The following is a 14068-nucleotide window of genomic DNA, read 5'->3' as shown; positions in this document are numbered from 1 at the left end:
TCAGATCAGAAATAAGTAAAAAGAAATGAAAGAAACAATAGCAAAGATCAATAAAACTAAAAGCTGGTTCTTTGAGAAGATAACCAAAATTGGTAAACCATTAGCCAGACTCATCAAGAAAAAAGGGAGAAGACTCAAATCAATAGAATTCGAAATTTAAAAAGGAGAAGTAACAACTGACACTGCAGAAATACAAAGGATCATGAGATGTTACTACAAGCAACTATATGCCAATACAACAGACAACCTTGAAGAAATGGACAAATTCTTAGAAAAGCACAACCTTCCGAGACCGAACCAGGAAGAAGTAGAAAATATAAACAGACTGATCACAAGCATTGAAATTGTGACTGTGATTAAAAATCTTCCAACAGGGCTTCCCTGGTGGTGCAGTGGTTGACAGTCTGCCTGCCGATGCAGGGGACATGGGTTCGTGCCCCGGTCCGGGAAGATCCCACATGCCACAGAGCGGCTAGGCCCGTGAGCCTGTGTTCTGCAACGGGAGAGCCCACAACAGTGAGAGGCCCGTGTACCGCAAAAAAAAAAAAACTTCCAACAAACAAAACCCCAGGACCAGATGGCTTCACAGGCAAATTCTATCAAACATTTAGAGAAGAGCTAACACCTATCCTTCTCAAACTCTTCCAAAATACAGCAGAGGGAGGAACATTCCCAAACTCAGGCTACAAGGCCACCATCACCCTGATACCAAAACCAGACAAAGATGTCACAAAGAAAGAAAGCTACAGGCCAACATCACTGATGAACAAAGACGCAAAAATTCTCAACAAAATACTAGCAAACAGAATCCAACAGCAGATTAAAAGGATCATACACCATGATCAAGTGGGGCTTATCCCAGGAATGCAAGGATTCTTCTAGGATTCTTCAATATATGCAAATCAATCAATGTGATAAACCAAATTAACAAACTGAAGGAGAAAAACCATATGATCATCTCACAATAGGTGCAGGAAAAGCTTTCGACAAAATTCAACACCCACTTATAATAAAAACCTTCCAGAAAGTAGGCATAGAGAGAACTTACCTCAACATAATAAAGGCCATATTTGACAAATCCATAGCCAACATCATTCTCAGTGGTGAAAAACTGAAACCATTTCCTCTAATATCAGGAACAAGACAAGGTTGTCCACTCTCACCACTGTTATTCAACATATTGTTGGAAGTTTTAGCCACAGCAATCAGAGAAGAAAAAGAAATAAAAGGAATCCGAATCAGAAAAAAAGTAGTAAAGCTGTCACTGTTTGCAGATGACATGATACTATACATAGAGAATCCTAAAGATGCTACCAGAAAACTACTAGAGCTAATAAACAAATCTGGTAAAGTAGCAGGATACAAAATTAATGCACAGAAATCTCTTGTATTCCTATACACTAATGATGAAAAATCTGAAAGAGAAACTAAGGAAACACTCCTATTTACCACTGCAACAAAATGAATAAAATACCTGGAATATACCTACTTAAGGAGACAAAAGACCTGTATGAAGAAAACGATTAGACACTGATGAAAGAAATTAAAGATGATACAGATGGCAAGATATACCATATTCTTGGATTGGAAGATTCAACATTGTGAAAATGACTATACTACCCAAAGCAATCTACATATTCAATGCAATCCCTATCAAATTACCAATGGCATTTTTCACAGAAGTAAAACAAAAATTTCACAATTTGTAATGGAAACTGAAATGATCCCGAATAGCCAAAGCGATCTTGAGAAAGAAAAACGGAGCTAGAGAAATCAGGCTCCCTGACTTCAGACTATACTACAAAGCTACAGTGATCAAGACAGTATGGTACTAGCACAAAACCAGAAATATAGATAAATGGAACACGATAGAAAGTCCAGCAATAAACCCATGCACATATGGTTACCTTATCTTTGATAATGGAGGCAAGAATATAAAATGGAGAAAAACAGCCTCTTCCGTAAGTGGTGCTGGGAAAACTGGACAGCTACATTTAAAAGAATGAAATTAGGGACTTCCTTGGTGGCACAGTGGTTAAGAATCCACCTGCCAGTGCAGAGGACATGGGTTCAAGCCCTCATCCAGGAAGATCCCACATGCTACGGAGCAACTAAGCCCTTGCGCCACAGCTACTGAGCCAGTGCGCCTAAGCCCGTGCTCCACAACAAGAGAAGCCACCGCGATGAGAAGCCCATGCACCGCAACAAAGTGTAGCCCCCACTCTCCACAACTAGAGAAAGCCTGCACGCATCAATGAACACCCAGCACAGCCAAAAGTAAATAAATAAATAAATGTATTTTAAAAAATGAATGAAATTAGAACACTCCCTAACACCATAGCCAAAAATAAACTCGAAATGGATTAAAGACCTAAATGTGAGGCAAGACACTATAAAACCCTTAGAGGAAAACATAGGCAGAACACTCTATGACATAAATCACAGCAAGATCCTTTCTGGCCCACCTCCTAGAGAAATGGAAATAAAAACAAAAATAAACAAATGGGACCTAATGAAACTTAAAAGCTTTTGCACAGAAAAGGAAACCATAAACAAGACGAAAAGACAACCATCAGAATGGGAGAAAATATTTGCAGATGAAGCAACTGACAAAGGATTAATCTCCAAAGTATACAAGCAGCTCATGCAGCTCAATATCAAGAAAACAAACAATCCAAAAATGGTTAGAATACCTAAGTAGGCATTCCTCCAAAGAAGATATACAGATTGCCAACAAACATATGAAAGGATGCTCAACATCGCTAATCATTAGAGAAATGCAAATCAAAACTGCCATGAGGTATCACCTTACAGCAGTCAGAGTGGCCATCATCAAAAAATCTACAAATGCTGGAGCGGGTGTGGAGAAAAGGGAACCCTCTTGCACTGTTGGTGGGAATGTAAACTGATACAGCCACTATGGAGAACAGTATGGTGGTTGCTTAAAAAACTAAAAGTACAACTACCATACAACCCTGCAATCCCACTACTGGGCATATAACCCTGAGAAAACCATAATTCAGAAAGAGTCATGTACCACCATGTACATTGCAGCTCTATTTACAATAGCCAGGACATGGAAGCAACCTAAGTGTCCATCTACAGATGAATGGATAAAGATGTGGCACATACATACAATGGAATATCTCAGCCATGAAAAGAAATGGAATTGAGTTATTTGTAGTGAGTTGGATGAACCTAGAGACTGTCATACAGAGTGAAGTAAGTCAGAAAAAGAAATACCGTATGCTAACACATATGTATGGAATCTAAAACAAAACAAAAAAAGGTTCTGAAGAACCTAGGGGCAGGACAGGAATAAAGACGCAGACGTAGAGAATGCACTTGAGGACCCGGGGAGGGGGAAGGGTAAGCTGGGACGAAGTGAGAGAGTGGCTTGGACATATATACACTACCAAATGTAAAATAGATAGCTAGTGGGAAGCAGCTGCATAGCACAGGGAGATCAGTTCCATGCTTTGTGTCCAACTAGAGGGGTCCCATAGGGGAGGTGGAAGGGAGATGCAAGAGGGAGGAGATATGGGGATGTAGCTGTATATATAGCTGATTCACTTAGTTATACAGCAGCAACTAACACACCATTGTAAAGCAGTTATACTCCAATAAAGATGTTGAAAAAAAAAGAGAAGTGTGTATCTGTTAATCCCAAGCTCCTAATTTATCCCTGTCCTGCCTCCCCCCTTTAGTAACCGTAAGTTTGTTTTCTATGTCTTTGAGTCTGTTTCTTAAAACAGATTTTTTGTGTATTTAATTCTGCTTTCTTATTAATGTTGTAGAGTCAGAGATGCAGTCTTATGAACCACTTTATCAATGGAAATGAGCAACAGATGTTTTCAATGTTAGCAGACTATTGGCAGCATATAAATTGGCAGTTCATTGGAGACCTTAAGAACCTGGAAAAGTTTAAAAATAATGACACTGAGGGTTCCGACCCACCCCCTAGTCTGAAGAAAATGGTGGTGAGAGCATAACAAAGGTGTTTATTTTGGGTATAAACTGTTCTTTCATTTAGCAAACATTGTGATATGTTTATAAAGACACAAGAGAAGTAGACACACCCAGAGTGGTTTATAAGCAAAAGAGCTCATAACCCTGGTATGGAAGAGGCCTTTTCTAGAACTCACAGGATAATCTCTCTCAAATTTCATTCCTGAAAAGAATAAAAGTTTTTACTGATAAGGAAATGAGAGACCTAGGTAGTAACCATTGTTTCTGTAGATATTTGCTATTTTGTGTCCTTTCTAAATAGCTTGTCATCTGTGCATCGACCATTATTGAAATACAGGACATTATTCAGAGCTGAAGGTGCCTATATTTACTCTAAATATTTGTCTTACATATACAGTGCACGTATTTGGTTTTCATCAGCTTTAAGTATGCCGGAAATTGCTGACTGGCCCCTTTTGTGAATACCAGCCTCGGGACTATATGGGGTAACACAATTCCAGAAACTAGTCTTAAGAGATCTGTGCCAGTGGCAGAGGCTGAGGATGAGGAAATCATGGCTAATATGTGTTCCTTCTGCCTTTGGGTAATGCTGTAACATAGATTGCCGTCAAGTAAATAGAGCCCAGTTTAAAGAGCATTTTGATCAGGCAGTTAAGGAAATGACTAATTCCTTTTCATTTGGGCCGCATTGACTGGCGTCAGTATTTTCTGTAGTTTTTGCTCTTTGGTTGCCTTGAGCTTATGAAACAAGTCTGGACTACTTGAAATGGGTATTAAAAATCTAAAGATAGGGTCCTCGTTTAAGGGTCCACTGATCTTATTACTCATTTTCCAGAAACACCCCTGGCTCTGATCATCTTTTTTTTTTTTCCTTTGACGTTTGAGCTACCTGATATATTAGATTATCCAAATGAAAGTATCAATTGGATATTTCCCCTCCTTCCCCTTCTACCAATACCATGTTGGCAGATGGAAAGAAAAAAAGTGGTTCAAAAATATTTAATGGTGAAGTCAGATTCAACAGAAGCAGAGGTGGAAGAAAGAAACCTAACTGCTCCACTTTGAACACACATGTTTTCCATACACGGTGGGTTTTCTTCAGCTTTCATAATTACAATTTCAGGCAGCATCCCTCCACTCCAGGACAGTTATCCATGTGTGGGTGACCCATTTCCTGTGCATTTCCTTCCTCCCACCCACCTCTTGGCCACATTAATGCTACTTTGTGTCACAAACGATACCACAGGTGGCCAGAGCAGGTTTTGAAAAAGAAAAAAATGAAATGGAAACCTGTGAGGGTTGCTTTGTGTTAAATTAAAATATTTGGTGAGGAGAGGCCCAAACTCTTGGCTAGAATGAGACTTCCGAAAAACATGGGCATTTTGTAAATCTACACTGTTTCTTTCATGATCTGTTAACCAAGCATTAGCTGGTTAGATATCTCTGACGAGGTTGGAGGAGCAAGCATTTGGCAGATGTGAACTTGGATATAAAGTGGAGAATATGCCCTCCCTTCTGGTGTGTAATCGATAAGCCAATGTTGACTGAAATCCTAGATCAGACTTGGTTTAATGCATAGTCTTCTAGAGGCTTACAAAGGAGACAGAATTCACACACAAGATTCAAGACTCAACCACAGTTCAGCAGAATTCAGTAAGTTGGGGTTGGACTGTGTAAAACAGAATGTGTGTTGGGTGTGTGGTGTGGTGTGTGTGTGTGTGTCTGTGTCTGTCTCTCTTCATTCCTAAGTTCAGGGAAGGGGAAGAGCTAGCCAAGTGGGAGGCAGTAGGTCCTGAGCTGTGCTCCAAAAACTGGGGAGAGAGGGGAGAGTGGAATTGGATCAGTGTAGTAATAGATGGTGGTGCAGGGCCTCAAGTGCCAGAAAGAAGTCAAGAAAGTGACAGAAAGTTACAAATGTTCATAAAATATATAAGCCCCTATTTTCAATGAAATTGATATTATCTGTGATGAAAACTGGGTACACCATTTGTTAGAATGAATCCATAAAACTACTCAAGTGTGTTTATGATGTTCGACAAAGGTATTAGGGGTATCTGCCACTAGTTAGCATTTGATTTTGAGGGGTAAAGTTTAGAAAGAGGTGAGCTTCCATTTAGGTTGTACTTAAAATAAAAGTCAAGTCATGGCTGCAAAGCCTGGGATGACCTGACCTCTGTTGCCCATTCTGATCTGCTACCTTTTATGCCATTTTCCTGCTCATCCACTAAGCTTCAGCTAGACCCCATCTTCTTTCTCTTTCTTCAATGCACAAATCTGTTTCTCACCTTATGGTCATTGCATTTGCTGTGTCCTCTACCACGACAAGGTCTAAGCTCTTGGGCAAGCCAGCTCTTTCTCATCAGTCATATCTCAACTCACAATTCACTTTCTCAGAAACTGGGATCTTTTCTGTCCATCCCCCCGCAGAGAGGTGTGTACCCAGACTGCTCAGCATTGACCGCCATATTACCCTCTTTAATTCCTTTAAGACATAAGGAGTGTTCTGAATCGTCTTCCTTGTTTTCTTTATCATCTGTGTTTCCCCTTTAGAGAAGTCATGAGGACAGGGACCTCATCTTCCATGTTCACTGCCATATACCCCAGCATGTAGTAAGTGCTCAATAAAGTATGTGTTAGATGAGTCAGTGGCAGTGGGGTCTCCATTATGCTTAGAGCATACAGATCTCATGTTCTCTTCCCCTCTTGAAGTGCTGAACTGTTACAAAGCAGGAGGGAGATAGTGAATGTTGTGGACCGTTGCGTTGCCATGGCAGTAGGCTACGGCACATCCCTTTTCCTTTGTTCCTCTGCCGAGCCTTAAGAACCTGGAAAACACCACTCAGAGGGATATTTCATAGAGATGGACTTTGAAGGGGTAATTGTGTGGGTTGGACGAATGCTAGTCAATTATATCGGGAAGAACTGCTGGTTTACTTTATTTATCGATGTGTTTGTAGGTTGTAGCCATTGTGGAATGAAATCACTACCCCTAATGAGCTAAGATTCGATGCCTCTTCAGCCTGCCCTTCGAAGCCCTCACACACATTTTCCTGTGCCTGTCCCCTGTCTGGACCCTGCGCTCTTCTCTCCCTTCTCAAAGTAGCACTGAATAAGTCTGTTGGCTCCCCGCAAATTATGAGACAACACCCATTGTTAATTTGCTGAAAGAAGTTTGAAGAAACTGTTATCTCTTCTCATTAATGGGTTTCTCACAGCAGTGGCACACCTCTGGCTGGCACCGTACAGAAGCTGCCGAGCCTGTTTTTACAGCCAGGCTTTTCTAGGTGCCTGTTTAAGAAACGATAAGGTGTATGTTCTTCAGTTATCTAGTTTGGGTTTATAAGTGAAATGCTACAGTGCCTTTTTATGTGTCATTAATACATGCTAACAATAAAATGGGTGCCCCCATTATTCTGCTGTGGAGATATACTTTATTTATCATGTTTTTCCGAAGGTGTTAGAACAGGGCAGAACTGGCAGGAGAGATTTCTGTCTTGCTTTCCTTCCCCACATCTGTCCTTCCTCCCTTCCCTTGTTGTCATGTTGGAGATCTGCACTTCTACTTGAACAGACAATCTGCCAAACCCCTGTTAATTTAATGCCTTGTCTTAAGAAGTAAGTGACTTTCCAGCCTCCTCACTATTTGGTAATCTGCAACGTCCAGTTCTCCCTCTTACACCTCTAGCACTGCAGTGACAACACACATCCCTGCCAGTCAGACATGAACATCGAAGGAGCCTGGAAGAGAGGCTACACGGGAAAGAACATCGTGGTCACCATCCTGGATGACGGCATTGAGAGGACCCATCCAGACCTGATGCAGAACTACGTGAGTATTTGCTGTGGTCAGAGCAGCTTCCCTCCTGGGAAACAATGGAACTCATGTTAGGATGCTCCACAAGGGGGAAAACCACTGAAAAATGCAGCCAGCGGGTACAGTAGGCTCTGCGTGTTGCTCCCATCTTATAAAGGATGCACTCTTGGAGGACAGGAAGCAGGAGGTAAGGCTATCCCGCTATCCGCTTTTGTGTGCCTTTGATGTTCTGATGACAAAATGCAGGTGATAAGGTAGCAGAAACCGGTTTCCAGCACCCTTCCCTTGTGCTGCTGACAACATCCACTCTTCTCAGCAATTCATCCATGCAGCCAGATAGCACTCCTTGTTTCCTTTATGGAGAAAGCGTGCTTAGAACCCTTCTCAAGTTATTCTGCGAGTCTCTTTCTCTCTCTGCCTCTCCCTTTTTAAAGGGCAATAATGAAGAGCCTCCCAGAAGTCCTTAGGAATCAGTCAGTTCCCTTGCTTAAGAAAGGACTGAGATTCCAGGACTCAGAACATAAGGTGAGCCCAGGGTCACAGAGCGAGTGAAAGGGCTGAGACTCAGTACTTCCATTGAAAACCATAGTCTTGATACCCAGTGTCCACTGGACACTGGGGTCGGTTTCTGTCCCTGGGGTCCCCTTTACCACTGTGATATTTCCTGCCTGGAAGTAGGTCAATGACCCCTCCCTCTTCTACTCTCCAAACGCCTCCTTTCCATCAGCTTCTCCTCCCTAAGTTTGGCTAAAAATACCATAATTATCTCCCAATATGCCATTCTCTGCTCAAATTTGTTTCTCATGACACCTTGGTGTTCTCCCTGAAATATCTCTTTTGTTACTTAAGAGCCTGCAGTGACTCCCTCTTATCCGCAGATGCAGCTCTCTGATTTCTGTCAGGGCTCAGCAGACACTCCTGCTGGATGCCACTCACACCAGTGCCTCCTAAGCTCTTTTCTGTAGACGACTTCTTCCACTAGAGCACTGGTTTATCACCGCACACTCACTAGGACTTCAGTCACTTCGACCTATGTCCCTCTCTGTTCCTTCATAACTCCTTTTAATCCCCCAACTTTGGTTGTAAGAGTTTTCCTATATTGTATTTCATGTTGTTATTGAAAAAAATGTCAGAGTTGGTGGTCTTCTCTCAGCTTACAAGTTTCCTCTCACAGCCTTGAAAATACAAGCAGCTCTGAATCATAACGAAGCCAGGAGTCATACTGATCCTTAAGGAGGAAAGTCAGGGGCCGGGGTGGGAAGCTTTGCTTCGTGTTTATGGAAGGTGCCCACAGAAAACCCTAGCTATAACTGGGAGGACCACATCCCCTCAGACTTTTCTCTTCTCTATTCTCTATTCATCATCATTAAGGGAGCAACGTCAGGAAGCCCAGCCCATCTCACGGTGCCCTGAGTTTGTGGAGAGTTCTGAGAGGGGCCTGGCCCATAGCTTCCTGTTGCACATTAACACGAAGGACTCACCATCCTCGCAGGCCTGCTGCCTTTCTCTCCTCTTTGCTCCCCGGTAACTGGTGGACACAGCAGTGGCCCATTGTCCTGGACTCACTCAGAATGGACATACTGTCCTCTTGAAGTCTGCTATTTCCCCCCCCACCCCTCTCTGTCTGTCGCCCTCTCTCTCTCTCTCTCTCCAGCATGGGAAGACATGGTTTCCCTGCACTGTGGGAATGACTCCCTGTATCTGTCTCTCTGACCATCTCTCCTCTGGCTTCTTTCTCATCTGCCGCTTCATTTTCTCATGAAACCATTTAGGTAGCGATGGCCATATATGCTCTCCAGTGTTTATTTTTCATTTGTTCAGTCTCACTTATTGCATGACACTTACTTTCTCTTAGTTTTCCTTTTGGCCCTCAAACCTGAAAAGATTCTCTTTTTATCTTTGCAAATAAAATACTTCCAAGTCACTTCCTTGACACATCAGAAACTACCACTGGCTCACACAGCCACCCATATTTCTGACCTTACGAAGACCTTCACTCAGGACCACCCAATATCACCTTATACTTTTATCAACTTTAACTGCTTTGTCTCTCAGTATTCTACCCTGTTGCCCTTTTTGTTTCAAAAGTTCAGCTAAGAAACTTCACAAATCAATTTTTACAATGAAATGTTGAAACAGTTTCTCCTAAATTAGATGATTTTCCCTAAGGTTGAAAAACAGAGAGAGAGAGAGAGAGAAAAGGAACTGCAAGTTCATTTAGTTCTCATTTGTACAAGACACTTGATTGGCTGCTCTTACCCTGCCTCCAAGCACACTCAGATAAACTTGTGTCTCTTCACAGAATGGAATTTTAGAGCTAAAAAGGAACTTCAGTTCAGCCTCCTCATTTGATAGGGTAGACACTGAGGCCTGAAGACTAAAGTGAGTTAGCCCAGGTCATATAAAGAACAGAACTGTGGCTGTCCACTTCCTAGCAAAGAAGTCTTTCTTATCGTATGCAATGCAGTTTTTACAGGGTGTTCCTTCTCCGCACTGCATAGAAATGCATTTGATTAAACACAAAGAGCCTTAGCCTAAACGTGATTGCATTCTTCACCTTTTTCACTTTTTTCTCCCCGGAAAGAAAATTCTCCAGAATTCACCTGTGCAATTACCAGTACTGGTGCCCTTTTGATTCCCCTAATGTTAGAGCTGGTGAAGAGTAGAGAAAAGCACATTGGATGGGGTGGCTGGGTTCCAGTCTTAATGCCATAGGCAATTCGTTTCATGCCTTTGGCCAAGTCACGTAACCTGTCTCGGGCTTCTGTTTCCTTATAAGTGAAATTGCACAGTATTATCCTTCATGCTGTAATGACTGCTGAGGTGGGCTGCTTTGTATGTTCCTTTGTACGGGAAGCAGAGACTTATCACCTTTATATGTCACGTGTGTTTTGCTTACTCCCCCCAAACATTTCAGACTCCATGTACTTTCAGTTATTTTCAGAAACAAGAGCCTTTGATAAAGACAGAAAACAAAGATAGCATTTACTTTCACTAAAACTGATAACAGAAATAAATCATCATAAAGTATCAGAAAATTCAAAACATCCTAAATTAGTTCTATCTATGATGATATAAATTTAGATGATGGAACAATCCATTAATTTTTTTTTTTTAGTAATTTGAAGATTTTTCACAATCATTTAAAAAAGCAAACAAATAAATTCAGCTTTGGTTTCAGAGAAACTTCTGCTTCATTTTGAAACTTTGACATATAACAAAATTTTGATCATTATTTTGGTTGGGGCAAAAGACCATTTGGTGTTAGTATGAAGTCTTGAATTGTAGACCCTTTTATAGTAGATAAAACATCTGAAACCAGACAAATATTGCCTAACAGAGGTCCCAAGATACCTGATATAATAGATTTCTAATGATGATTTTTAATTGGCTTGCCAATTATTTGTGAACGATTTCTGTCTCCAAAAATCTTTGAATTGTGATAAGGAATTTGCACACTCAAGAAATGAAGTAAGGAATACAGAGAGAGTCGGCGAAGAATAAATCACTGCCTTCTGGGTGTTCTAGCAGTACTTCGCAGAGAAAGTGGTTGTCGAGGACATCTTCAAAGCACTGGGGTGAGGGGTCAGTGCTAGGTATGAGGGAAAAGTGCTGGCAGGAGTGGACTGGGCACATCTTTGGTCTGTAGAGAGTATTTCTTCACCTTCATGGGGAAAGATAGGACACTGATTATTACAGAAAATGGCATCCTGACACCACCGGACCGTGAGTGTGTTATTTACTCTAATTACTCTCTTGCAGAAATGTGTTTAAGGAGGCATGAGCCTTCAGGTGCGTGGCTAATTAATGAACGTCTGTCTCCTTTCTCTCTCTCCTCTGTGACCACAGGATGCTCTGGCGAGTTGTGACGTGAATGGGAACGACTTAGACCCCATGCCTCGTTATGACGCGAGCAACGAGAACAAGTAAGGCCCAAGTGGGGGTACCTGGTATGTGGCTGGCAGAGAGCTTTGTTTTCTGCTCTTGCGGAGGGAAGTACTTTTTTGATCCCTAATTTGCTCCAAGATAAACAAGTGTCTTTCTGCTAAAGCTTCTGGATATAAAAAGGCGTGGTCCACATAGAAAGAATGGTTGCAGAGAGAACTCTGGGGAATGACTTGAGGGTGCGGTTGGGGAATATTGTTCCTCAGGTGTTCATTGGACTGTGACCCATTTGTTTAGGGATAGGGGTGCTAAAGGGAGAGGCAAAACAAAGTACCCCCCAAGAGGGTTACTTTATTCTGTTAAGTTCAACGCATTTGATTGAATGCTGTGCTTGAGGTCTCTGCCAGTGCTTTCTGATTTGCTTCTTTTTCTTTTCTCCTTTGTAGTGATTGTGTTTTTTACTAATATACCTGAAATACCTATATGGTTTGCCACATATGGAACACATTACCTTTCTTATCCTCACAGTCAAGAGCCTTAGAAACCCATGTAACCACGTTTACGCTTTCCAGTTAGTACAGTAGTTTTTTTGAAAGCAAATGAAATACACATCCGTTTCTTGCTTACGATGATCCGGGTATTTTTAAAAGATTAGTAGGTGTTTCTAATCTCTAGATCACATTAACTTTTTTTGCTTTTACTGCAGTTTCTCCAGGATAATGCTGTGATTTAGATACTATCATTTGAAGTTTTATTTACTTGTTTTTGTTTGGAATCACAGAAGTTATAAAGAGAGGTGCTTTACCCATTTATTATGTACTATTTCTAGCCTGCATTTTTCTGTAGGGAAAAGTTTCTCAGCTGGTATTATTTAAGTAAGTCAGTAAGTTTAGATAAAACCAATGTGGCCTAGATAATTGTGACTGTACATGGGTTTTTCTTTTTTTTTTTCCCCTCTTCTTACCATTTACAAAGAAGCTTCAAAAAAGTTACTGTAAAAAATATGCTGTTTTTTAATATTAATGAGTCAATATTATAAATCAAATTCAGTGGTGAAAGCATTAATATACAAATTGATGTAGATAGAATTTTCCAGAACTTTCCAAACAAAAAGAGAAAGGGACCTAAAGTAAACTGGATCATTTTCTTTCAAGCCTGGTCATTACTGTCTAGATTACACTGTTTAAAGTTACGGTCAATTTCACACAAAGGGTTATAATTTGAGTCAATGTGAGCTAATTTATTTAACCTAATTTGCAAACTAGCGTGAAACACTGAAGAAGAAACTTGAAGCTTCCATACTTAAAAGGTCACCGATAAATTTCACTCTCCAGTCCATTCTACTCTAGTGTGACACATATACTCCTAAAAATACTTGCACCCTGCAAAGTCTAAAACCATAGAGTAATAGGAAAAGCTTAGAAGCTTCATCAATGACACACAGAAAAATGATAGGGACCTATTAGAACTTATTCATGTTAACACTTTATTCATGTTAAGTGGTTAAGAAATTTATAAAACTATAATAAATGTGGCACTTAATCATTTTTTTAATTTTTTAAATTTAAAAAAGTCCTTCTTTAAATTCTTTTTTTTTTTTAATTCAGCCCTTAGCTGTGAAGGAAAAAAAAGGCTCAGACAGGTCAAGTGGATAAGGGTTAAACAGGTAGTAAGCGATGAAGAAGTTAGGAAACAAAGAATCAAACTCAAGTGGTTTGTTTATAAACTCTTGTTCTGCATATTATACACAAGGCCAGACCCTTATGGTAATGAAAAGGAAAATGGTCCAAGTATCTGTCATTTAAATGAGTTGTAACTAGAGATAATTGGTTTCAATAGCAGTAAATTTGAGAGGAAGAAAGGCTGAATTATTGACCAAAATATTTGGAGAATACAGAGCGCTGAGCTGACCTTTCACATCCTGTCATAAAGAAGCCTCGAGACTGCATGCCAGTCTGATCCTTCAAAATAGTAAAGACATGATTCATAGCGAGGCTGGGTTCAAAGTCCGTTTCCATCAATTTTATGCTTAATCTGTGTCTTATCATTATGAAATTAAATTCTAACTAGTATGTTTATAATACAGTTCTCTTGTGACACTGACTTCTTAAGTTGCACTGTTCTTTTTAAATTTTTTATACAGTTTATAAAGGTTACACTCCACTTACAGTTTTTACAGAATATTGGCGATATTCCCCGTGTTGTACAATACATCCTTGTAGCCTATCTTACACCCAATAGTTTGTATCTCCGACTCCCTGACACCTGTACTGCCCCTCCTGGCACTTCATCTTGAATAAGACCTGAAATTTGCTTATGGAAGTGTGTACCCATTGCATCTACTTCTACTCACATGCCTGCCACTCTGTGTGCAAGAAAAAAAAGAGGAAGAAAAAAGAG

At 40.6% G+C, this 14068-nt stretch overlaps 1 protein-coding gene across 1 annotated transcript in view; it reads left to right on the top strand.

Annotated features, from left to right (window-relative positions):
- The window catches only part of PCSK5 (proprotein convertase subtilisin/kexin type 5), a 316125-nt gene that overhangs the window by 111686 nt on the left and 190371 nt on the right, over positions 1-14068 (top strand). The window contains exons 4-5 of the mRNA XM_060154957.1: positions 7655-7798; positions 11633-11709. Of these exons, the coding sequence (XP_060010940.1) occupies positions 7655-7798; positions 11633-11709 (221 nt within the window). The remainder of the gene's footprint in view (positions 1-7654; positions 7799-11632; positions 11710-14068) is intronic.

Source organism: Lagenorhynchus albirostris, chromosome 7, assembly GCF_949774975.1.
Source record: "Lagenorhynchus albirostris chromosome 7, mLagAlb1.1, whole genome shotgun sequence".
NCBI classification, from domain to species: Eukaryota; Metazoa; Chordata; class Mammalia; order Artiodactyla; family Delphinidae; genus Lagenorhynchus; species Lagenorhynchus albirostris.
The sequence above is the reverse complement of the archived record's forward strand: the minus strand, read 5'-3'. Positions and strand labels throughout refer to the sequence as shown.